At 37.2% G+C, this 27,339-nt stretch overlaps 1 protein-coding gene across 26 annotated transcripts in view; it reads left to right on the forward strand.

Annotated features, from left to right (window-relative positions):
- LOC116425946 (uncharacterized) overlaps positions 1–27,339 on the forward strand; it is a 262,805-nt gene that overhangs the window by 155,876 nt on the left and 79,590 nt on the right. For all 26 annotated transcript variants that reach the window (XM_076374563.1, XM_076374567.1, XM_076374565.1 and 23 more), the window contains one exon: positions 22,286–22,650. In XM_076374563.1, coding sequence (XP_076230678.1) covers positions 22,286–22,650 — 365 coding nt within the window. The remainder of the gene's footprint in view (positions 1–22,285; positions 22,651–27,339) is intronic.

Genomic DNA, 27,339 nt, shown 5'->3' on the forward strand with positions numbered 1-27,339 from the left:
ACAAACATATCGAAACCAATCATTTTGACTGGTACGTAGGTCTAGTGTTAAAGACACGGGACGAGCTTGATACCTTTAACTCAAAAATCTATTTATTTCCAAAATCATTTCGAATATTCAATGTTTTGAGAATATCAATTATATTGCAAAACAAGAAAACCGAAACCAGTCATTTTCACTGGTACGTAGTTCTAGTGTTAAAGGCGCAGGGTGAGCTTGAGACCTTTAATTAAAAAATCTATTTATTTCCAAAATCATTTCGAATATTCAATGCTTTGAGAATATCAATTATTGCGAAACATGAAAACCGAAACCAGTCATTTTCACTGGTACGTAATTCTAATGTTGGAGGTACGGAATGAAGCTTGAAACTTTTAACTAAAAAGTCTATTTATTTCCAAAATCATTTCGAATATTCAATGCTTTGAATCAATCATCGTGAAACAAGAAAACCAAAACCAGTCATTTCGACTGTTACGGTAATTTTAGTGTTAAATTCTGTCAGAGTAAGTTCTGTCGAAATTAACTTTTCACTCAGTCTTTACAACATGCAGAGATACGAGAACAGTAAATCAGTGTCTAAAACCGAGAACTGGAATATTTAACCCTTGACAAACACTTCTGGAGCTCTACCAACGCGTAGGAAGTTCATCTTTAAACAACCCTCTACTCTACCGGAAGTCCCGAGCATACAGTGCAGACCTTGCTATCTCTCGCCACAAGAAACAAACCAGAATGCTCCTCGAACAAATCCCTCGACGGATAAAACGATGATGTACTCACATCCTCCGTCGGTTCACGTTTTCGACGTTGACGTAGCGGATCGCGTGGCGTCGGCAAGATGGCGCAACGCGTGGTCCGACGTAGTCAATATTCACGTGTTTTCTAATAGATTTTATATTTATTTTTAAATGTTCCTCTTTCTCGAAACACGTATTCTAGGATGATAAATATAATTGTGCACATTTGAACGGCATTTGTGTCCAAATATATTATATAAAATTATGGGGATATCAGCAAATTGCATAGGTTTCTACGAAGGTTAGGTTTGAGTTAGGTCAGGTTTTGCGGAATTGACAAAAATATTTCACATAAATTCGGTCGAATAATTTAATTTCTAATTTAATAAACTAAAGGCATGATTAGGTAGCAAGAGATTCAAGTTTTTCTTGTGTAACAATGTTGAGAAAGGGCGATTGTATTTATATTGTATATTAGATTCATGATGAATTGTTTATTTTGAATTTTGTTGAATTCAAAAGATTCGAACGTTAGCTAATATTCAGATATTAAAGTCTGCTGTCATTTAACAGTACAGAAGTAATTAGATAAATTCCAATCACGAAGTACATACAAAATCGCATGCCCAGAATTTTATAAAACTAGATAGAATTTCAAATATCATATAAATTGACATTTGAAATTCCTCAAATTTTTATAGAATATCAAATATCAATTAATTCTCAGAGCAGTTAAATCCAAAAATCCGCTGTCATCAAGCATCACACAAAATCTCAATTAAGCCTAGAACATGAATTTAATTAAAAAATTGTATACACAAAGTACCAAACGAAAACTGCTTAAAAAATTCTGTTATCGACTTCCCTTTAAATCAGTCAGACACCAAAAGCTTCTGTCGCGTACGAAGCTTAGAAAGCCCCGTTTCAAAAGCATTTCAAAAAATTAGAAATTACATTCAAAAACTAAAATAAACTACAGGGAGAATTCCACAGAAAAAAGATACTCAAGAAATCCCAACACTGACTACCCTTCAAATCAACCGAATACCAAAATCCCCAAACGCACCCCAATATTCAAAAAAAGCCCATTAAATTCGAATTACAAACCGCGTTCAAAAATTGCACCCTCTGTGTTGAGCAAAACAGCAGGTACCTAAAAAAACTCAGCTATCGATCGGTCTCCAAACCAATCAGACATCAGAAGCCAGCAATATTTCTTCAAGGCGATAAAAAGTTCACTTATCGGGTGATTAAAAAAAAAAAGCCACGTTTATCACGTATGCGCGCGCCGGCAGCGCCTTCTCGCGGCGAGCTCTATCCGCACAGCGTGACGGCGTCGTCGTCAACGCCCCCGCCGCTCGGTGGACGCCGGTCGAAGCGAGTCGCGTGTGTGCCAATCTTTCAAAACGGTGCTGTCTCCCTCGCCACACCCTGCCGCCGGTATTCCTTGTTTGAAAAAATCGCGTGGCTCGCAACGTATCCCGCAATCCACCCTCGGAATCCACTGAAAACATCCCCCGATCATCCCCTAACCCGACCAGTGATGCAAAACGGGAAACCGACGCCCACGATCCTCTAACTTTCCCTTTATAGGCAGCCCGATTCCCTTGAAATTCCCCTTGAAATTTCTCTTGAAATTTCTCTCGAATAAAATACACTCGTGCTCGTGAAACGATGATCCCGCACGATCGTCGAAGATGACCAATCGTGACGGTCGCCTCGGGGTGAAGCAGCGACGTCGGGATGAAGATCGACGCCGACCATTCTGGAGGTGCGTTTGCAACTGAACCGAGGTGCGATCCTAGTGAATCCTTTTTTCTTTGGCGAATTCGATTGATTCGTTTCAGTTCGAGTCGAGTAGTTCCGCTTGTTGTTGTAGTTCGGGGGTTGTTGGAGGTTAACCGGCTCGGCCGGCGGGTAACGGCGACGCTACGCGGATCCTAGCGCAAGTAATATTGATTATAAAAGCGGCGGCGACGCCGCCGGTGGCCAGCGTCGAGAGGATGCTGCCGGTGGCTTTCTTTCGGCTCGGTTTTTCCTGCTCCTGTCGATCGAATATCGTGCACGCGGCTCGCCGACCGTTACGGGCACCTTGGTTTTCAGTTGATATTATGTTCCTTTCACCGTGCCGATTTTTCACGAGTTCCCTAGGGATGTGAGTCAGGATCGAATTTAATTGCTGCTCGTTTGGACTTCTTTCGGTGAGTAGTGTTGTCTAAGGCGTTGCGTTGGGAATTTGACGGATGAACCAGCGAACAGGTTGTTGGGCTGGCGTCCATCCCCGTGTGAATGAACTTTGTGGGCGGATTTTTTTATTCGTCATTGTTAGTGCGCTTCGTTGGTTTATTTTTGTTTGAACTTGGATTGTTGTAGACGGTTGTCGAGGGATGGGGGATGGGAAAGAATGATTTGGTAGGGTGAGGATATTGCGAGACAGAAGATGGGGCTGCCATTTGCCTAACTTGTGTTTTCGGTATTTAGGGGATGATGATTCTTGTGATACAGTGGGGTTTTGTACATTTGTTTATGGAAAAGTGTATTGTAGCTTTTTCTGGATTTATTTTGTTTGCGTACGGTTGATTGTTTGGAATTGTATTTTTCTAATGATTTTGTGATTTGTTTAGGGTTTGTTGTTTGGATTCTTGAGGCGTTTATGATTAGAATGATAGATGCCATTTTGAAATTTGAAATTGGCGGCATTCGGTGGAGAAAATGGACGTTGACCGGATCGAAATGTAATTGGAACTTTTTGTGCAGGGCGTTTCGAAGTGTTTTTCATTCTCTGAGTGATGTTATTGTAATAACGGATTTAGGAAACAATTGAACAACATTGTTTAAGTGACGAATTAATTCGTCATTCTCCAAAATTGCTTTCCTTACCACTCCTTATAATCTTACACAATTCAGTTCTTCCAAATCGAAGAAATATACTTCAACTTCAATAACGAATTAACTCGTCATGCATAATTGACAGAAACCATTTCCCATAGAAACAACGTACATTACTGTATCCAATGTCTTAATTGCATTAAATTAAGAATCTCCAAACTGAAAGTACAATTCGTCATCCCCAATTGACAAACATTATTCCCCTCAACATCCAATTACTTATTCCAACTCCACCTAAACCAAGAATCATAATTCATCGACGACGAGTTAATACATCACCTTCATTTAACATACATAATTCCTTTCAGAATCCAAATACACCTCCCAATTCCACTCAGACATCGATTAGACCAAGAAGAAACCATAGTTCCCGAAAACAATAAATGCATAATTCATCGATGACGATTTAATACGTCACCTTCATTTAACACACATAATTCCATTCAGAATCTAAATATACCTCCGAATTCCACCCAGACATCGATTAAACCAAGAAAACCGTACTCCACGTATGACGTATTGATACGTCACGTTCAACGTATGAACGCCCACAAAACTTTTTTGTAAATCGCGTGAAGGGGTTTGAAGCCGTATACGACGCCAAGATTTGCCGACACGTGGACCGTAGAGCGTCGCTAAATAAGAACGTAGAAGCGCGCACGCACGTGCACGTGTCCCGGAAGGCTTCGATATAGATTTTTTCCTCGCGGCACGCGCGCTCGATTCAGAGCCAGCCGTAACACACGTAAACACAGACACGCCCCACACGCAGGCGTACCGACTCGCTATATACTCGATTCGATGGGGGGATTATGGGAGGAACGGTGAATGCACCCGTCCGACGATGGGATTGAGACGCCTGTTTATATCGCAATTAGACTGCGGATTTTGTGCAGTTACCGTGCACACAATGCTGAGCACGTAATTAAGGAAAATGTTCGCGCGAAACTCGGGCTTGATTTATCACGGATATATGTTAAATCGTAATCGTGTTAGTTTAAAACATTGATGGGGCAATATTTTCTTCAACCAGTTGTTTAATCATTTTGAATTCATATTCTTTCCCGCCATTTTAGGATTTCCTGTTTGTAGGTACTTGAGTGATGGGGAATGGAACGGTGTAGGGAGTATGATCGTTTTAAATATACAATTTATTTTAACCGTCTGTAGGCCCATGTAACTTTGGAGTCACATATCAGTGTATGGGTAGCTTGTTGATTTATTGCATTTCGAACTCAAAGTGCCGGATAAAATTAAGTAATCGGTTAACTTAAACTTTTATACGCTCAGGAGTAAAAGTTTAATGTCATTGTAACTTGGAAGTTACAAAATATATTGGTTTGATGAAGTTATTGAAACTATTGAATACATTGCTTATTCGTATTCATATGTGGATATTTATTAATTCTCTACTGCATAGATTTTGTTATAATCTGTAATATTATGTTAAAAAAATTCGTGAACTCCAAAAATACGAGTTTTCCAACGTTTGAAAATTCCAGTGGGATAGTTGATAATTTAATTTTGATTTTTGTAACTTGTATAATGTTTTTAATTTGAGGTACATTTTTTACGTATACTCATTAGTATGCAATGTAATTTTGATATTGGTAATTTGTATAATATTTTTAATTTGAGGTACATTTTTTACATATGTTCATTAGTATGCAATGTAATTTTGATTTCGGTAATTTTTTACAATATTTTTTCATTTGGTCTACATTTCCTATATACATTCATTAGTTTATAATAAATATTGCTTAACACTAGAACTATCATATGGGTCAAAATGACCAGTTCCTAATTTCTTCTTCTAGAATTATTACAAAGGCCCAGACACTTCTTTAAAAAAATGACTAAAGTATTTGATTTAGCAATACCTAATTTGAAATATAAATCAACTTCGTAATAAATTCTAAATTCTCTCTAAATTCTAAATTTCTTCTAAAAAAACTATCTTAACAAATTTTCACTTACAGCTTTCATAAAGAAATGTTCAAAACGGTTCAAGTGCTCGATAGTCCTGGTGTTAACACGTTGACTGCCACGAAATCCTTCAGAGTTTTATGTATCGCTTATTCTTTCGTAGCAAAGATAAAGCGGAACAGTTACTTATTATTCAGTATCGCAACGCGTACGTTACACTGTTGTCTAGTAATTTACGCTATGAAATATTTTCATTCGACATTAGTTATCCGACGAATTATAATTATCGTCAAGAAATTTAGAAGTTCCGGTCATCGGTGATCGACGTGGCAGTCAATGTTAACCCTTTGCACTCAAGAGGTGACTCTCAGTCACCATACAATTCGATATACTAAAATAATAAAGTCTTACATATAATATTAAGCTTCTTATAATCCACGAATATCAGAAATATTGAAATAATGAATTGAATGAGGGAATGGACATACGTTAAGAAGCAAAGTTATTATCTTAAAGGATGTTATCTGTAACTCGTTGGAAACTGTTGAATATTTCTATTGAAAAACTTCCGAGTGCAAAGGGTTAATTTCATTGATTCAAAGAAACTACAAGTTCACAAAATTCCCCTCGAATTTACCGCGCTTCTCTACTTTATTTCATTTACCGCCCCTTCCGAGTGAACAGCATTCGCATGAAATCCAGGGTTTCGTAATTGCCCGGTTCCGTTTAGATAACTGTGCGAAGGGTACGCTACGGCTCCACGCCTAACCTTGATACAGCCTCTCGCTTCATTCACCGGGATCATCAACGCTGCTCTTCCCACGCTCCGCGAGTCTGTTCTTTTTTTTTCTTTTTCGAATTTCACGCGTTCCGCTGCGTCATCCGTTTTCACAGGCAGCTAGAATTAACCGTGTCGCGCTACGTTTTCGCGTAGGTGACCGTGCGTCGCGTCGTCGACGGCGAGGGTACGATGAACCGTGTCGATATCGGACCACGATTATTTTCGTCGGGGATCGCCGTCGGGTCGGGCGTGTTGCGCGAACCGGCCTCGTTATTTCGGTGGGAAGCTGGCGTGGCCCAATTTCCAGAAAATCTTTAATGGCACGCCGAATTGCTGCGATCTACACGGTGGCAATAACGTGCAATCAGGTGTGTCTGTGTTGAAATGAACTTGGAACGTGTTATTATGCCACCCGGTGGATAATGCTTCTTTTGTATGGTTCCCTCATTTCTCAAAATTTCGATGAATGGAACTTTTCTTTAACTCTTGGGCGCACAATGACGAGCGACACTGATGAGGGTTCCTAAATGAATTTAACGCTTAATGAAAGTTTGTCTAAAAAGCGACAGCGTCGCTCTTGGCGACTCTTAATTTTTGATAGTGATAAGTATAGCGGAAAATATGAAAAATTCCATTGATGATTATATTTATTATATTTAATAGTTATATATAATATTGTATTGTATAATATTATATCGTTATATTATATGTTTTATTGATTATATTTTACTAATAAGATTAATTATATAATATTATATTATATTGTTATATTATGTTTTATTGATTATATTTTACTAATAAGATTAATTATATAATATTATATAATTATATTTAATACAACAGAAAATGTGAAAAATGCCATTGATGGTTATATTTATCGCTATCAAAAATAAAGTGTCGCTGAGAAAGACAGTGATACTTTTTGGACAAATTTTTAACGTCACTTGCAGCGACGTTGACGCTCGTAGGGTTGATACAAATCAATATTTTGTTATTACCGGTTTATTATCTTCAAAGTTTTGCACTTACAATGGATTGGATAATTTTGTTGCGTTTCTTCCAAATTGTAGTAAAATGTTAGACGAGATTGGTAGTGAAAGTAAGTAATACGCCAAGGGGTTAATCTGAAATATATTGTCTTTTGTCAACTGTAGATTGTTCTAACTATTTTAAACTATTTTAAACTATTGTAAACTATTCTAAACTATTTTAAACTATTTTAAATTATTGTAAACTATTTTAAACTATTGCAAACTATTTCAAACTATTTTTTATACAGCTCAAGGACTTTGAAATTGGCCTACGTATAATTAATCCTTTACACTCGAACATTTCTTAGCTACGTATATGTATTTATTAGTTTATAATGAAATACTGATTAAATTATTGATTCTGTTGAATGTAAATAATATACGAATCAATGGGTAGAACTGTCATACAATATGATATTGAATATTGAATTTAATAATTTTACAATAAAATTGTATACTAATCTCTTGCTGACGAAGATTCTCTAAAGCATACAAAACCACCTGCAGATTCTACAAATTAGACACTGAATGCTCAAATAATAGATAACAAGGGAACTGTGTCGATTTCTTACTGTTTGTAGTTAAATCATTTGTTTGCAATTTACAAAGAAAGGTATCGAACCCAAAAGTTGAAAAAATTACGAAATCGTGCACAAGTAGAGTAAGTCAAGCCTAACACAACTCAATTTTTATTTCCTACCGAATTTCACTTTGAAGGGGTGAAACCACCGATCAATCAAAACCGACGTAAGCATAACCAAACAATGTTTATAAAATATGCATGAAATTGACGCGTTCCGTGAACCTACAGTTAACCGGTTAGTCGCCGGTGCATTCACCTCAAGCATCACGCAGGAAACATGTCCCATTGTGTCCACGAAGAAAGGGGATCGAGCGACGATCGGAAAATCGATTCTGTCGCGGCCGGATCGATCCCCGCGGTGCAGTCTTATCAGGAATTATCGGATATCTGTGCGCGAGATTAGATTTCTGGTCGGACAGGCGGGCAGAATGGAGTCAGTCAGTCAGTTAGCCAGTCGAGTCGCTCGCTCTCTCGCCGGCTATTCTGAAAATAAACGCGTTCGAGATCTCGCGGGCTCCTCGGCCCGCCAGTGTCGGTCGTATCGTCGCGCGCGACGCTTCGGGTTTCAACGGACCGCTCGGCCAACGAACGGGAAACTTTTCTGTACGCTTTGCACACGAGAGGTGACTCTCCGTCATCGTTTCGTTCGATATATAGTGGGGCCTCGAGCTGCGTTCTCCTGAGTTACGTCGTCTCTACACGCGGTAGTCAATTGTCTTTAATCGAATTTCTTGCTCCACGTTTTGCCAAAAACGACTTTGAGGACTATGAGACGTGTGAGCCGTTTGTTTCGATGTATAGTGGGGCTACGGGTTACGTCCTCTCGATTTATATCGTCTCTACACGCGGTAGTCAATTGTCTCTAATCAATATTTATTTTGCCAAAAACGACTTTGAGGACTATGAGACGCGTTAGCCATTTGTTTCGATATATAGTGGGACTCTGAGCTGCGTTCTCCTGAGTCACGTCGTCTCTACATGCGATAGACAATTGTCTTTAATCAAATTTCTTGCTCCACGTTTTGCCAAAAACGACTTTGAGGACTATGAGACGCGTGAGCCATTTGTTTCGATATATAGTGGGGCTCTGAGCTGCGTTCTCCTGAGTCACGTCGTATCTACATGCGGCAGTCAATTGCCTTTAATCAAATTTCTTGCTCCACGTTTTGCCAAAAACGACTTTGAGGACTATGAGACGTATGAGCAGTTTGTTTCGATATACAGTGGATTCCGAGTTACGTCTTCTCGAGTTTCATCGTTTCTACATAACGCGGTAGTTAATTGTCTTTAATCAATATTTCTCGCTCCACGTTTTGCCAGAAACACCTGTGAGGACTATGAGAAGTGTTCAAAATTTCCGGGTGCAAGCCGTGTCCATTAGGAATTGTTTCCCGACGTTTCGCTAACATTGCAGCTGACATCGTCAGGGGGTTCGAGGACTCACTGATACTCAGTGTCCTCAAACTTAGCGAGTCTTCGAACCCCCTGATGATGCCAACTGCAATGCTAGCAAAACGTCGGGAACAATTCCTAATGGACACGGCTTGCACCCGGAAATTTTGAACACTTCTCATACTTCTCATAGTATCCCTGGCCGTGAGAGCCTGAAACAAATCGATCTGCGAGGACGTTTCTTACAGATAAAGAACGTATTTTAATGGCAATTAACCCTTTGCACTCGAAAGTTTTTCACTAGAAATATTCAATATTCTCCGATGAGATACAGACGATGTCGTTTGAAACTAATTAATGAGAAAACATATATAAATTAAGAAGGAAAGTTATTTCATTTCAATATTCCATATATTGATGCATCATACGTAGCTTAATATTATATATAAGACTTTATAATTTTGCAAATCAAATCAAGTGGTGACTGAGAGTCACCTCTCGAGTGCAAAGGGTTAACCTTTTGCACTAGAGATGACTCTCAGTCAGCACTAGATTTGATATAGCAAAATTATAGTCTTATAGTACAATGCATCAAAATGCGAAATATTGAAATAAAATAGCTATGCTTCTTAATTTACGTATGTTTTCTCGTTTGTTAGTGTCCAAGGACGTCGTTTATATCTCATTGAGAAATATTGCACATTTCTAAGGAAAAACTGTTGAGTGCAAAAAGTTAAAGAATGCCATCCAATACGTACCAGTATTATTCGTAAACATCATGATCTCTTCGATTCTTCGTGAACATTCGTTAAGTGTAATCTCTTCTAGTATTTTTATACATTTCAAAGAAAATAGATCTAATCTGAGAAATACACGTACAAATATGCATGTTCGCGTACATGCATACATACTTGTCTGCTCTGTGTATCCAGAGTTACGTCTTCTCGACGTCGCCCACTCTAGAACCAATTAGAATGCAAGTCCGGGGCCTTACCGTAGCAAAATTATAAAGTCTTAGGTACACTCAGCTCTCAATTTACACGGCATTCGAATTGCACGATTTCCGTTACACGGCAATTGCATTTCACTTGAGCACGGTCAGATCAGAGAAATGCAAAGTTGCATTAATTTTGTTTCGTTTTGTGGATTACATATGCAATCTTGTTGGTTTCGTGAATTTTTGTGTAAAAACATGTGTATAATTTTTTATTTTACTAATAAATAATACCGCTTCATATGGATTTAAATTTATTAGTTAAATTTATTACATGCGTATTTGTTTTCGACGTGAATTGTGCATTCGAATTGTACGATTTGAATTTACACGACGTTTCCGGGGAACCAGTCTATTGTGTAAATCGAGAGTTATGTGTATACGATTAACACTAGAGCTACCGAATACTTACTACGATTAACAGGCGACGTTTATAAACATTGTAACAATAAATATTTCTTGGTTTCTTCAGGTATACGTTAGAGTATCCAGTGAAACTATTTGTTTTCAGAATTATTTTAGATATTTACTGCTATTGAAATATCAATAATTGATAAATAAGTAAATTAATAATCGTCACGTTGTAACAATAAATATTTTTTAGTCTCTTCAGATTTACGTTACAGTATTCAAGTGAATCTATTTGTTTTTAGAATTATTTTAGATATTTACTGCTACTCAAATATTAATAATTGCTAAATAAGGAAATTAATAATCGTCACGTTGTAACAATAAATATTTTTTAGTCTCTTCAGATTTACGTTACAGTATTCAAGTGAAACTCTTTGTTTTCCGAATTATTTTAAATATTTAGTATTATTCAAATATCAATAATTGCTAAATAAAGAAACTAATAATCATCATTTTGACGGTAGTCTAGTGTTAAACTTCATACAATACATCAGTATATCAAATATTCAAATAAAATACCTTCGCTCCCTAGTTTACGCGTGTTTATCAGTTAGGTTCAAAGAATGTCGTTTATATTTGAAATATTCAATAAATCTAGAGAAAAACTTTCGAGTGCAAAGGGTTAACACTTTACCCACCGCTGGTGATCGAGACAACTACATGCTAGTTGACAATATTGTTCTCGACAAGTCGTAGGGGTGTGTCTTCACTTGCAAAACTCTGCAACTTTAAAATCAAGATAAATATTTATAAAGAAGTCTAGTTACGTCGTTCTGACTTCTTTTGTTTTAGAGCAACGTCATTTTAAGAGATTATATATTGTTAAGCATTGACGATTCAGAAGACGGTTGACAGACTTGCGGTGGGCAAAGTGTTAAACGCGAAGTGCTGTTTCTTTTTCAGCGTAGGATCACCGAGGTCGCTAGAATCAAAGGGTTCTTGTAAAAAACTGTGAGTGCTAAAATCGACTTGTCTTTCTCTATTGTCCTTTAACACGTCCGCTACCATCGTCACATATTTGTGACGGGCGCAGTCTTATATTTTACATGAAGCAAATGAAATTAATCTTATAGATTTTATTATTTAAAGTTAGAAGCTACGGCCTTATATTTCGGAACTCAATAATTCTTTCCAGTTTCATTTTTTCGATATTCTGTTTAGAAGATTTATTGGATTGAATAAAACATTACAATTGAGGAGGTTCTTACCGAAATAAATGCTGGTAGCGAACGTGTTAACGGTTTGCGCTCCTATGTCGAATATGACTCTACAGTAGATTTATTCGAAAGTATCCTCTGAAATATTTTTTAATTGTATTATGTTGTTGTACAATTTTTAATAGTATTGGTAAAAAGAATTATTCGCGCTGTTTGTTATCAGCTAATTGCCTTTCGAAATACGTTTCAAGTAAAGCACTTAATGTAGTACAAAATTGTGAAAAAGTACGTGTGAAAGGAACTCGGAGTTCAAAAGGTTAACACTAGAAGTATCGTATCAGTCAAAATGACTGTTCGATCTTTTTGTTTCGATTTATTGATATCTGAATGATTGACATCTCAGAAGCATTGAATATTCTAAATGATCCTGAAAATAAATGGTTTCAGTTGAATGGTATAGTGAATGTCTGGAGAAATTGAAAATAATGTGTTGTTACAATTTTTATAGGGATTACATATTAATCGTATTAAATGCTTGGTAGTTCTAGTGTTAATTATGTGTCTAGTTTAATCATTTTTCCACAGTTGACTGTTCCCGTAATTATGTTATAATTATTTCACAATCAATGGAGGAAAATGGTGAAACATAATTGTGGATTAAAGTTTTGAAAGGTGTTTTTTATACATATAATTTAATATACATATATGTAATTATACAATAATTTTATACATGTTTCTTAAATATTGTTTGGTTATTGTTTATGTCGATTTTATCTCATATACAATCCCATTGTTGTCATATTAACACTAGATTTACGGACACTTGTTCTATTCTTTATTCTATTATTCCTAGAAGACTACATGGTTGTTTATATAGGTCGCAGAAATTAGTGTTTCAGGGACAGAGCATTATAAAGTGCATTCGCATAATAGTATCCGTCAAAATTAACTTAAACTGTTACTAAATAATGTTTAAAAATTTATCCATCAAATTGATGGGCTCCGTGAATCTAGTGTTAATAGGTGTTATACGAATTACTAGATATTATCAGCTAATTGGTTCTTTAAATTTATTCGACGGGGTAAATAAATATTTCACTTGAGAATGTTTAAATTTCTGGTTCAGTTATTTACGAATGGCTACTAATTGGTGTGTTATATTCAGTAACGCATGTAATTAGTATGAAAGTAGTAAATTACAGTTTTTGATGGGAGATTACGTTGATTTATCATGATTCAGAATTTTCCTCACGAAAGGGTAATAAATTTATTACTATTTTTCAGTCGTTCATGAAACTTCAAATTTTATATTGAAATTAGAATGGAAAATGAGAATATAAGTAAAGTAAATAATATGTATTAAATATAATTGTTACGTAGAAAGTACACGAACAAATGTGTGAGTCATTATACAAGGATAATAATTGATGAAGATTATTGACAGCTACTTTTGGAGTAATTCGTTTTGCAAGCGAAATTTTTAGAGCACGTAACATCTCCAGTTTGATGGACGGGGAAGATTTAATTAACAAATGGAGGAACGGAAAACAGTGTTTTTAATTAATTTATCTTACTAATATCTTCGTAGAGGAAGGTCTTTAAAGAGAACATCGTACCAACTGCAATTTTTTATGTGAATTCCTTGTAAAAGTTCATGTTATTTTTGAAAACTGATTTGAGAATATTAATGCATAAGATTTGACAAAAATATTTGTATATCTCACTAAACAGTTTTCATTGTAACATTTCTACGTTAGAAAAAACATTTCTTTTCATATACTAAAATACAAAATTAAATAGAAATCTTTATACATATTTGACAAAAATATTTGTATATCTCACTAAACGGTTTTCATTACAAAACATTTTTACTTTAGAAAAAACATTTCTTTTCGTATACTAAAATACAGAATTAGTTAGAAATCTTTATATAAATATAACTCGTAGTATAAGTATTTCTGTTCTTTTTTTCTTAATTGTTTATAGTACACTTACTAAATACTACGATTATAAAATTACATTCTATTCAAACTGCTCAGCGACATTAATGGTAAACAATCAAATTTGTATAAACTTTCGTGGTTCACCGTGATATTACCGAATTGCAACGCGAGTTTGCCAACAGCTGCAACTTCCGGTGCATTCACTTGAAAATGCCCAGAGAATCCTTGAAAAGCTGCCTTAATTCTCGTGTAGTTGGGTATTTCGTGTATTTCTACGTTGCCGTGAATAATTTTCTTGTTTCTGCGAGAACATGGTGAAATTGCCCAGCGGAATCCATTGTTCGGACAGTTTTACGTGAATTCGTGTTCTCGAGATGATAAATTGATGTGAAACATTTGCAGTATCACTGCTTCGAAGGCCGTGATTATTTCAGTTGACTGGCTGGGCTTTGAAAAGTAGCTTCCAACTTAGAGTTCACGGAAGTTCAGTCTCAGTTCACGTGACCCTGACCCAGCCCAGACCTACAGCAAAACCTAGACCAATCATTGCCATTAGACAACGGAACATAATGCGCTCGCAGCGATTAGAAACCTTTGAAAGATTAGAAAACAAGAAATTCAGTGGATTGGAATTCTGCTTTATTCTATATTCTCAATTTTACTTTCAGTTCGGTGAAAGCTGTTAATTTGCATAGTGTTTTATGGTTTAGTGGCTCGTCAAGTTGAGTTGCATTATTTTGAAATTGATGATCAGACGTTATTTTTGCTTCAAGAAATATTTAAAGGTTAATGAATCGAAACTATTATAATAATAATATAATAATAATGCTAATGATAATGAAAATTCATATAATATAACGTGTGTATATTAACTTTTACAATTTAACTTCTATAGTACTATTATAACTTTTGTAATTCTTATTTATTTTTTAATTTCACAATTGTATTTTAATTACTTCCTTGCAACTTTCTTTATTTATTTTTAATGTAATTATCTTTCATTGCAATTACCTTTTATTTCATCGTTTCCAAATATTATTTCAATCATTACTGATTTAAATTATTTTCACGCCTCGTTTCAATTATTACTCTCTTCAATTATCTTCATATTTTATTTCAATTACATTCACACCTTATTTCAATTATTATTCATTTCCATTACCCTCACTTCTCATTTCAATTATCGTTTATTTCCATTATCTCCACTCCGCATTGCAATTATTATCCATTTCAATTACCTTCACATCTCATTTCAATTATTATTCATTTCAATTACCTTCACACCTAATTCCAATTATTATTCATTCCAAACAAAACACTATCCAGCTCCGCGAAAAATCAAAAACTCTCAAAGCTCTTATTCAAAATCGATCTCGACCACCTCGATCCCCTGTTCACGCGAACAATTTTCTAAACCTACAATTTCTCTAACTGCCCGTCGAATCCAATCAAAATGCTCCTTTTTTGGCAGTGACTCTTGGCACAATGGCCTGTCCCGGGCCAATAAACCATCGGGGGGGCTAAAGTGAAAGTGAAGACCGCAGCTTTCAATGAAGTTTGCCCCTAGCCGCGGTGCCAACGAGACGTCGGAACCATTCTTGGCGAACGTAGTTTTCCGGGCACCGAGAAATTAAGTTTTCAACGGCGAGGTCACGTCGAATCTCCGTTTCGACGCTTTTAACGAATTTCGATACCGCTCGAAAATGTCTTCCGGTAATGGACCGCGCGCGTCTTCTCGCCAGGTGGCACGGCGAGCGCGAGATAACTCGACCAGCAACGCGACGTTTCAATTTCGCTTGACGACCATCGCCGTCGATCGGTCCCCTCGATCGACGGTTATTGATAGATCCCGACCGTCGATTACGAGACGACGGTAGATTCTTCGTTGTTCTTGGCCGAGGAACTTAACCCTTTGCGAACGAATGTCGACATTCTGGCGAGATGAAACGTTCATATTTGGAAGACCAAGTCGCAGGAAAATGATTTAATCACTCGGACAGCAAGAGATTAGCATGTAGTTTCTGTTATTGCTATTATTTAAGCTATAATTTAGCTTCATCTGTTGAAGGTTTTGTACATTTCAAAGAGTCTTCGTCCGCAAAGGGTTAACTCTTAGCGATCGTATTAACCCTTTGCACTCCGAATTTCTTTTGCATTTTTCCCTCGATAATTCTGTATTATTACGATATTTTATTTTAAATGCATTTGAGAAAATAGTTAGTTTGTAGAGAGCAGTTTAAATGATTCTTTTTACTAATAATATTTAAGATAACGTAGTAATATAATCTATTTTAAAAATATCTTGACAAAGAATCACGTCTGTAAATAAACCTGATGTCGAGTCACGCTTGATATAGGAGCGTAAAAGTAGCGTTAATCGTACGTGCAAATGAAGTTTATGAAAATTTAACCTAACTGCCATATTACGGAGAATTGCAAATTCGAAAATGCATTTCCTATTTATTCTGTATTAATCCCTTACACTCCGAGTTCCTTTCACGTTTGCTGTTCCATAATTCTGTATTGTTTTAACACTAGATCTACCGTGACAGTCAAAATGACTGGTTTCGATTGTTTTATTTTGCAAATATTGATATTTTAAACAGCATCGAATATTCGAAATGATCTTGAAAATTAATAGTTTCACTTGAATACTATAACGAATGTCTGGAGAAATTGAAAATAATTTATTGTTACAATTTTTATAGGGATTGCATAGTAATCCTATTAAATGCTCTATAGTTCCACTGTTTTACTTGAAATGTATTTCGAAAGACAATTAGTTCATAGCAAACAGCATAAACAATTAATTTTACCAATACTGTTAAAAATTTCTTCTTTCAAAGAAATCTACTGTCGAGTCATATTCGACAAAGAAGCACAAAGGGTTAAATTAACCGTTCGCACTCAAGTTTCTTACTAGAACTATTTAACATTTTTTAGCGAGGCGAAAACAATATTCTTCGAGACTAACTCTAACAGAAATCACCAGTACATTGAGGAACAAAGCTATTCCAATATTTCACGCATCGAGACATTACACAAAGTTCAACATTAAATATCAAATTCTAAAATTTTACTGTACCAAAAATCAAGTGATGACTGAGTCACCTCCCGAGTGCAAAAGGCGAACTTTCTAGATCTCCAACGCCATGATCACCGTGAAGAACGTTAAATGCTACAGTGACCCCAAGTTTTCGATCGCAGGACCGTGACAGTCCCCCAAACTCTCCGTTGAAGAGTGTGTCGCGTTGAATCCCCGACTCGCGGACGCATTCTCGATCGTCGGTGGCACGCGGGGCCACGGACGCCAATTACACGAGACGCTGATCGTCAATAAGCCTGCTCTCGCTAGGCCCGCGGAGCTCTGGAGCCGGGGCGTGTTACGCGCGTCAGCTCGTGCGCCGGAATTCGAGGCTCGTCATTAATTGGACGTCGACGTCGACGGGCTGCGCCCGACCTACTTTCGTCCCGCGAACGGTCCACCGTCGTCGCCCGGCGCGGCGACAGGATTAATCCACGCGGCAGTCGCGTGCCATCCGATCTGCGTGCGTTACGCGTGCAGTCGATTGGAAACACGGACCGACCCCGCTACTAGGTCGCTATGCTTGTCCCATTTTGGATTCCGAACGGGAATAACGGGCGTGTTTGACCGGTTTAACATTGTTTCGGGGAATTCTGATTGGAGTATGAGTGTTGCCTCGATGAATGCTCCTCTGGGGGTTCACATGGCGAGCATATTCGGAAGCGTGGACCTACAGTGCGTTAGTCGCGCGAGCCAAGTCAGCCTGTGGCTCAAAAGTGAAGAGGGGCGAGGAACTCGGCCAGTAACAAAACCGAAACTAATTCCGCCATTACTATCGAGCCGAGCGCCGCGAGTGGACGTTTCCCCTCTTCACCTTTAACCCCTAGCACTCCGGGTCGTTTTGTAATCTGTCAGCAACTGCAACTAATTTTTATTGTATTCCTAGCGAAAATGAGAAATGCTATAACATTTCTTCGATCTTTTGTTCTCCTTCTCAGTGCAGAATTTGGATGTATGGAAAATCTAATAATTTTAGGGTAGTTTCTTTAAGATTCATTAAAATATTTAATATTATAACTGGTGTAATATTGAAGCCTACAGAGTTCAAAGGGTTAATATTAGAACTACCGTACCAGTCTCAGTGACCCATTCCTAATTTCATTTTTTCCAGTTATTCAACAGATAACAGATGCTTCTCTGAAAAAATACTAGAGAAACTGGTTTAGCAATACACAAACTGAATTGTGAACTGACTGAAGTTTCAATAATTGCACTGTTGAGGTTTCTACAGAACAACTTCAGAAAGACAATTTAACTGCTCGGTTAACACTAGAATTACTGTACCAGTCACAATGACTGATTTCGGTTTTCTTGTTTGGCAGTTATTGATAGCTTAACATTAGAACTACCGAGCATTTCATCCTTTGTACTCGGATGTTTTTCATTAGAAATATTTTTACATTTTCTGATAAGATAGAGAGGGTATTTTGTGGAAGTAACTCGACAAGAAATCATACTTACATTGAGGGACGAAGCTATTTTGTTTGAATATTTCTCAGATTGATACATTATGCGAAGTTTAATATTAATTATAAAATTTTATAGTTTTACTGTATGAAATCAATTGGTCAGTTTCAGTGTCTTCGTATATTAATTATAGTATTCAAGTGCAACTATTTATTTTCGAAATCATTCCGAATATTCAATGCTTTTAAGGTATCAGTAGTTACGAAACAAGGAGACCAAAACCAGTCATTTTGACTGGTACGGTAATTCTAGTATTAAAAGCATGAAATATTCGAAATGATTTTAAAAATAAGTAGTTTCATTTGAATAATATAATGAATGTCTGAAGAACCTGAAAATAATCTATTGTTACAACATTTACAAAGGTTAAATATCAATCATATGAAATATTCGGCAGTTCTAATGTTAAACCACAGATCAGTTTGGTTTACGTCAGTAACGCACTGAATGTTTTACCAAAGACACTTAAAATTCTCATAGCGGTCAACGTGTTTACAATTTTCGCTGTTCAGCTGAATGAAGGTCCTTTCGGTCTTTAGGGGATCGTCAAAGTTCCTTTTGAGGGCTTACAGGAATCCATAGATTGAAAGTTTGTTGAAAGACAGAAAGGAGTTTTGTGAAGAGGTAAAATAGAGCTGTAAAGGTTAATCTCTTTAGGGATGATTCATTTAATATGTTGAGAATGCTTTGGAAGCATTGGTCTGTGGAGGGTATCATGGAAAGACGTAACTTCAAATTTTGTTACTTTGTTTGGTACAGTTGAATGAAGTTTCTTTGGATCTTTAGAGGATTGGTAAAGTTTCTTTTCAAGCTTTGTATAAACCTTTAACTCGCACATTGATTGAAAAACAAAACGAGATTTATGAAGAAATAAAGTAGAACTCTAAAGATGAATCTTTTTAGAGATGAGTCATTTAACTTTTTGAAACGTCAGACTTTTGAATATTACAAACATTTACGATGTAGTTATTTAAACAGTGAAAGATCAGCTCGTAATACTAATTCTTCTTTTGCAGTATATGAAAGTCTAATGACTAATGAATAGGAACTTCCAAATTGTGAAGAGTCATGTAGAAATATTAGCTAAAAGCATTTCCATAACGAATTTTTACTTCTTCATTGAATTCAACACTGAAAATAAATGGCCAACTTTAAGAATGCACAGAGGTCATCTTACATTTTGCTTAATTACATGTCACGCAGCGGAAATAGACAGAAGTTGACACTAAAATTAAATGAAGAGTTAATTGAATTTTCCTCACCAGTTCAGATATATAAGAACTTGTTCGCAGACAGGAAAAACAATTTCCTGGATCAATATTCTCCAGAGTACAAAGGGAAATAGATATTACAATCTTTTATAATGATAATGCAATAATTATTATATATTATTCATTATTATAATAATAGTATTATTCATTAATAATAATGCAATGATTATTATATATTCATTATTATTAATCATTATGTAACATAATTACTTAATAATATCTCCAATCCTCGCCTTCAATTCTCTCTCAAAAATAAATCAATCGAGAACATATTTTAAAATATACAAGATCGTCTACTGAATACATTTCTAAAGCGAAATTCGAACGAGAAATAAAATTAGTCCAAATTGATCGCTGTTCATCGTCGAATTCTGCTAATATTAGAGATTCTACGATGATTTTCATTGGCGAGTGCTCGAAATCTGTTAGTTATCGATCTTAAATTTATAATCCCGCTTTGATAAGCTCATTTACGGTCGTCCGCGAGCCACGCCTCGCAAGAAGGAATCCTGCACTTCCGGTAGATGGAAACGTTTCGAAGCAAAGCGTGGCGCCTGGCACACGTGGCGCACTCGAAACTATTTCCGGCGTTTTCCACGAACCCGTTATTCTCGGCCGAGTTACCGGCAAATAGGTCGATGCACCAGAGAGAAGGCACTGGATTGCTTTCAGCTCTTAATTATCAGAAATCCATCCGAGTGGAGAACCATCGAATCTTGTAGATACGTACTACCCACCAACGACCTGCGGAACGGTGAACGTTTGGTATTCGGACGCCGCATAAATTCTGTGTTGGTAGTTCCATCCATCCGTTCGATCGGCCAAAACGATCTGATTTTCTCGTTTTAGCGGAATGGAATTCCTGTTTTGTTGGGTTTCTTTATTGGATCTGTTAGACGCGGACGATGATTGTTGCTCGATGCATTTAGAGAGACGTTTGTGTTAGTACAGTGTTGTTTGTCTAAGTTATTAATGGTTATTGGTTTTGAAAATTTCTGTTTGGTAGCCATTCTCAAAGTCATCCAAGAACAGTACTGTCGTTTTAAAGTTTGTATAGCGTGTTTTATGATTATATATATTTTGTAGTTGTATTAATTTTCGGAAAAGATTGCTGTTGGACTTCGTTATTCAATATACGAATTCTAGTGGATATACACTGTAGAACCATCATCCATAACGTAATTGCATTTGAAAATGTGAAATGGGTTTCTCTCGTTAATAGTACTTAAGTGGAGACGCAGCATAAAGAATATTTACACGAATGAAAATATCAGGATATATACTTTTAACTCTAATTACCATGCGAAAACATGAATAAGAAATATTATCATTAATAACATTCAAGTGGATAGCTTGTAGAGATACTTTGTTACTTTTACATGGTAACACTTTACAACTGTGTCCAGTATACATTCTCATACGGAAACATTGCAAAAGTCCTACTCTCGTTAATGGCTCTCAAGTGTGCATTCAGCATAAGTTTGAGACGGTATTGTTCCGTTCCCTTACTTATTCTGTCCATTTATTTAAATTAACCAATGGAACAGTAGATTTACAGCAATTAAGTAACTCTCGTCAGTGGCTCTCAAGTGAAAACCCAGCTTAAGTTTGACATAATACAGTTCCATTTCCTTATACGTCATATTCTATTTATATAAATTAACAAATGGGACACTAGATTTCCAGAAACTAAGCATTTCTCGGTAATGACCCCCAACTGTACACCCAGCCTAAGCTTCACTCAATACACCCCAAGTATCTTATTCAATTTCATTTGATTCAATCAACCAACCCGTCAGCGCGCATTTCAACGACTAAATACCAGCCTACAACATCAGAACAATCCGCATATTGATTGATAATATTGACGGATTGTGACGTATTGAAGTATCCCATATACAGAGTTTCAAGATAAAAGTGACAGATGGAAAATAAATTGACATACACATTCATCCCATCCATTTCGTCTAAAGTTAACATAACCTCTAATAAAATCTCTCTAATCCCAAAACCACCAGGCAGCCATCAAAACGAGCCGTCACTAATTTCCTCTTTTACAATCATTGAAAAGATACAACCTCAGAAAAATAACTATATACTCTGATTCGATAACGTACAAACCAAAACATAATCCATTGAAAATCTCAATAAAGACACTCCTACAATATTTCCAGAAGAATAAAAGGAAGTCAATTAGACTGCACATCAATTCAACTGCTCAGTAGTTCTAACGTTAACGTCCTCTAAGTGTACACCCACTCTAAGTCTTACGCCTGCATCATTCTTACCATCATCCTTCTCATCACTCCACCGACGAGCGAATCATCCTCAAAGATCTGCACAATTAAAATCTCGTAACATACAAACCAAAACATAATCTAATGAAAATCTCAATAAAGACACTTCTACAATATTCTCAGAAGAGTAAAAGGAAGTCAATTTGACTGCACATCAATTCAACTGCTCAGTAGTTCTAACGCTAACGTCCTCTAAGTGTACACCCACTCTGTCTTACGCCTGCATCATTCTTACCATCATCCTTCTCATCACTCCACCGACGAGCGAATCATCCGCAAAGATCTGCACAATTAAAATCTCGATACCATTTGTTCCAGGTGGGTCCGGCAGGGGGGAGGGTGAGGCAGGCTCGAACGAGATACCAACCGGTAGAAGAGGCGGCGGCGGTGGCGGCAACGTGGGCAACGGAGGTGGAGGAGGGGGCGGGGGCGGAGGAAGCGTATTGGGTGTTGGCGGAGGCGGCGGAAGCGTCGGCGGGGGCGGTAGAAGCGGGTCCGGGGGTGGGGGCCGGTCGAGGGACGAGCCGAGAAGGCACACCCTCGGCGGCGATCACCAGCCCTCCCTGCATCATCAGCAGTTCAACGCGGCCCAGCAGCTGCACACCCTTCATCCCCATCATCTGCCGCCGCCGCACGGCCAGTACGGCACGCCGCCCACGCGACACACCACCATGGATCTCGAGGTGAATCTTTGCTCCCGCAACATGTAAATACATACATTGACTCTTTTTTAACCGTTTACTCTTTAATATTCTGTCTCTTCTCTGTTTTCTTTTCTTTCACTTTTCTCCCCCTTGTCGAGTTACATTGCCCCTTGCCACCACGTGACCCTTGACCTGATTGTGCCCCACCCCCCACACCCCCACGCCCACCGACCCTCATGGAGAATGGATTTTCACTATTGGCACTTTACAGCAGGCGGAGTCTCGATGATTTTGGCTGAGCCAGGCTCGATGAATACACGACGGTGTTTTGTTTGATTTAGGTTATGGTCGGCTGTAAATATGTTTGAGGTTGTGTTTGGGAGTAAATTGCGGGTGACTCGCAAGAGGGGCGAGGGTGGGGGGATGGGGGAACGGGGTTGGCACGGTCCTGCGCCGGTAATAGGGGCGTCGCGGTCGTTTTGTATTTATGTGGCGGTAAATCTGATTAATGTTGGTAGTTTGGCGGCTTTTGTAGGTTAGGTTTGGTAAATGCGTGAACTTTCGCGGTTTAACGTCGGTATTGATTTGAGAATGGGACTAGTTCCTTGGAAATCGTCAGATTTATGGAAACTCCCGATGAGAGTATCGTAATTGCATTAATTTCATCGCTCGACGTGTCTGGCGGGAAATTCGAATTCGAATAGCGACCGCGCTAGTCGAACGAAATACCAAAACCCAGACACTGAGTTTATGAAAAAGTTCATCATCTAAATAACATTACATTTACACTAAACGAACGCTCTATTTCTCGATCGACAATAATTCAATTCTAAATCGTGCAAAGTAATTAGGCGCGAAATTTGAATTCATACAACGCCACAGCAGTCCGAAAGACAGGCGTAACGAGTGAAATCTAATTCTGAAACAACGAGCACCAGCATCACGCAACTTCCGTTATCAATAATTCCGAGGTAATACGATTCTCGGTCGATTATAAATTACATCGGGTTCAGCTGTAACTCGTTCGCCACGGGTAACTGTGCAGGTAAACCGCAACGTCTATTTTAACGTGACCCAGAATCATCGAGACGAAGCGCGCCTTCTTCCAGGTCGTTTTATCTCACTTCCCCTTTATCTTGTCCCCCCGTTCACGGAACCGCAGGGGCTGGAAAATGGTTGTTCCACGGCAAATGGAATCCCGCTGCCCGTGGGAATCCCTGGGAGAAGATGCTCTTCCTTATCCAGCGGGAGCGGGGAATCGGTAAAAAGTGGAAAACCGACCGTAAATCTCGTTACCGGGTCTCGGGCCGCGTTGGCCAAGGGAACTGGCTCGCGACGTTAATACAAATTAGCGGATCGCGTGCGGTGATCTTAGCATCCGGCGTGTCGGCGTCGGCGAACAGCTTTAACGGACGTGTTCCGAGGTCAAGAACCGGTCGTTACGGAGGGAAGAGGTTAATTAAGCCGCGTGTCCACCTACACTGGCCTGTTCGCGAGTCCGTTCGCCTACTCGAGCTTCCTTTCTTCTGCCGCGAGTACCTGATCCACCTTATACGTTATTACGTCGCTGTTGGCGTGTAACGAAAGAATCCTGTGGTCAGAGATGAGTTTAGGTGCTTGTTAGAACCTGGGCCAGACACGATTCAGAGTTGCTTGAAATTGGAAGGGGAGAGGATAATTAGAACCTGATTTGGACTTCGTGTTAGTATTTGGGATTTAGGTGGAACGAATTAGGGGTTGGTTGGGTGTTGAGAATTAAGACTTTATTAGGCACTGAATTTTGGCAGATTTGAGGTTTTGCTGAAATATAATTAGGAATTTATTAGGAGCCTTGTGTTGGTAGATTTGAGGTTTTGATGAAGTAGAATTAAGAATTTATTAGAAGCCTTGTGTTGGTAGATTTGAAGTTTTGGTGAAGTATAATTAGAATTTGGGAGAAATTAGTAGAATATATTTGTGAGGTGAATAAGATTTAATTAGGAACTAGTAGAAACCTGAGATAAGGATAATTAGAATCTATTGGCAGTTCGAAGGAGACCTAATTAGCATCTGATAGAGGTTGAGATCAGAGGAAATAAGAACTGAAGTAACCATGGTTAGTGTCTGATTCAGAACCTGAATATGATGATTAGAACTTATTGCTAACTGAAAAGAGACCTAATTAGGATCTGATAGAGACTTGACTAACCTAATTAGCAGTGAAATAGATTATGATTAAAGATTGATTTTGTATTTAAATAAGGAAATTAGAACCTATCCCTAATCCAAGTAAGTAGTAATTAGGACCTGACAATGACCTAAATAAAGTGTAATTAGGACCTGGCCAGGATTTAAACACATAACTACGACTTGACCAGGATATAAATAAAAAATCGGTATGAAGCATGATAAATACCTGATTTAAACACTTTCTGAAGCACTTTGAACCTATTTACGACACAATTAGGACCTAATTAGGACCTTAGTAAGACCTGAATGAAGAATAATTAAGTCCTGGCCAGGATTTAATTAAAACACGACTATGACTTGGTCAGGACATGAGTATCATATAATAAAGAGCTAATGAAGCATGATTAACGCCTACTTTAGGACACAAACAAGGTAATTAAAATCCACTCTCAACTTAAATCAAATTAAATTACCACCTGCTTGCACTTCTTGTATAGCATAATTAGGTTCTGTTCAAAATATAATCGTGATTTGAATAAAATACAGTTTGTACGTTATTCAGGACCTCAATAAAGTAATTAGGATTTTCTTAGGATTTGAATTAGAATATAGTTATTACTTGATACCAGGATTTGAGTGTGATTAAAGTATAATTAGCATCGTCCAGTATCTAATTAACCGACAACCCGTTATAAACATATTCAAAACTCTAATTAATATTTAATTAGTACCTTGTACTGTATGGTGCAATTTATTGGAGTCATTAATAAAATGTTACATGAATCACTTGTTACAATATTATTCGTAAAGAGGGTAACCTAGAATCAAATATAGTAATTCATCTCTTTAGCTGTTGCTACCTACAAAAATGATTTTGTGCAAAGTAGGTTAATATATTATTTGAATGATCGTTCCGAAATAATTCTGTGCAAACAGTGTCCGGGCACGGTACATATTTCACTCTCGGAGCACTGGCAAATATTTGCTAACGGTCGAACTATTTCGGAGATCTCGCGAGATAGCTCGTTATCTGGCAGTTTCGAAAAGGTGGTGCGGGTGAGTGGGGAAACGGAGTGTTTACATCGATGGGCGGGGTTCGTTGCGTCAACCGTCGACACCTGGATTCTCTTCGCGTGAAGAGTGACCATCGACAGCCCCTGGGTTCCTTATCTTCCTTTTTTCTTCGTCACTGTATTTTACAACGTTGTTGCACATCAAATGTGATCAATGTATCGATCAAGTGATTTAAAACGGAAAGGAAACCGATGGGTTTACAACGGTTTTAACAAAATTTTGTATAAAGTGTTTTGAAGAAAATTTTCAAAAAGGCTTTGAAAGAAATTTTTCAGAAGGTTTTGAAAGAAATTAATTGAGGAAACTGGAGGTTGAGGATTGGAATAGATGAATAAGTGATCGAATTTTAATATTAAATATTTGAAAGTTAGTAGTGAATTTTAATATTCGAAATTTTAGGATTACTGATAATTAAATTTTAGTATTCGAAATTTCGAAAGTACCAGTGACCAAATTTTAATCGATTTCAAAATAATTGACAACCAAGTTTCAATATTAAAACTTTCAAAATTACTGCTCACTAATTTATAACGATAGTAATAATTATAAATTTATTAAAAACTTCAAAAATACTAGAAATCAAATTTAATAATCAAAGCTTCAAAATGATTGACAACTAACTGTCAATATTCAAAATTCCACGATCACCAATAATCAATATCCAATTCTCTCAACACACACTAAATTTCAAACCAAAAAATGTAAACATCACTAACCATCAAATCTAAAATTCGAAAATGTCATCCACAAAATTCCAACGTTTCAACAATTCGTTTATTAATTTCTACTTAACCCTTTGCACTCGAGAATATTTTCCCCAACAAATATTCATTATTTTATAATGAAACATCAACAGTATTCTTTATAACTAAAATAAAGAAATATCTTACATAAATTAACACGTTGAATACCGCACGATTTTAACGTGTAGAATATCCGAGATGAAAAAGATACGATATTAAATTATTTCATTGAATTGCGTTGTTATTATCGCAGGTTTGTTTTACTGAATGTCACCGCATTAGGTAGCATTATTTACAATGTAGAAATGTTTTCAAATAATCATTGTTTAATTGAGAAGATTGCAGCAATTGAATTTGGCCGGGGGTCACCGGTGACCCCCATGACATTCAACATGTTAACCCTTAAAATGCTGAGTGGGGTCCTATAGGGAGACCAGAAAGTATTTTTCCTTAATAATTTTGTAAGTAATTTTTTGTAATTTTTCATATTTTATGTATTTTCTCTTTTTTCGTCAAGTATTGTGGACGACATGTCTATTTTAAAAACATTACCATTAGTTTGTTTTTAGCTATAAACATCTCTCCTGGAGACCCCAATATGTTTATAGCTAAAAGCAAACTAACGGTAATGTTTTTAGAATAGACAAATCATCCACAATACTTGACGACGAAAAAGGAGAAAACACATAAAATATGAAAAGTTACAAAAAATTAATTACAAAATTATTCTCCTTATAGGACC

The sequence above is a fragment of the Nomia melanderi genome, chromosome 2 (assembly GCF_051020985.1).
Source record: "Nomia melanderi isolate GNS246 chromosome 2, iyNomMela1, whole genome shotgun sequence".
In the NCBI taxonomy this organism is placed as follows: Eukaryota; Metazoa; Arthropoda; class Insecta; order Hymenoptera; family Halictidae; genus Nomia; species Nomia melanderi.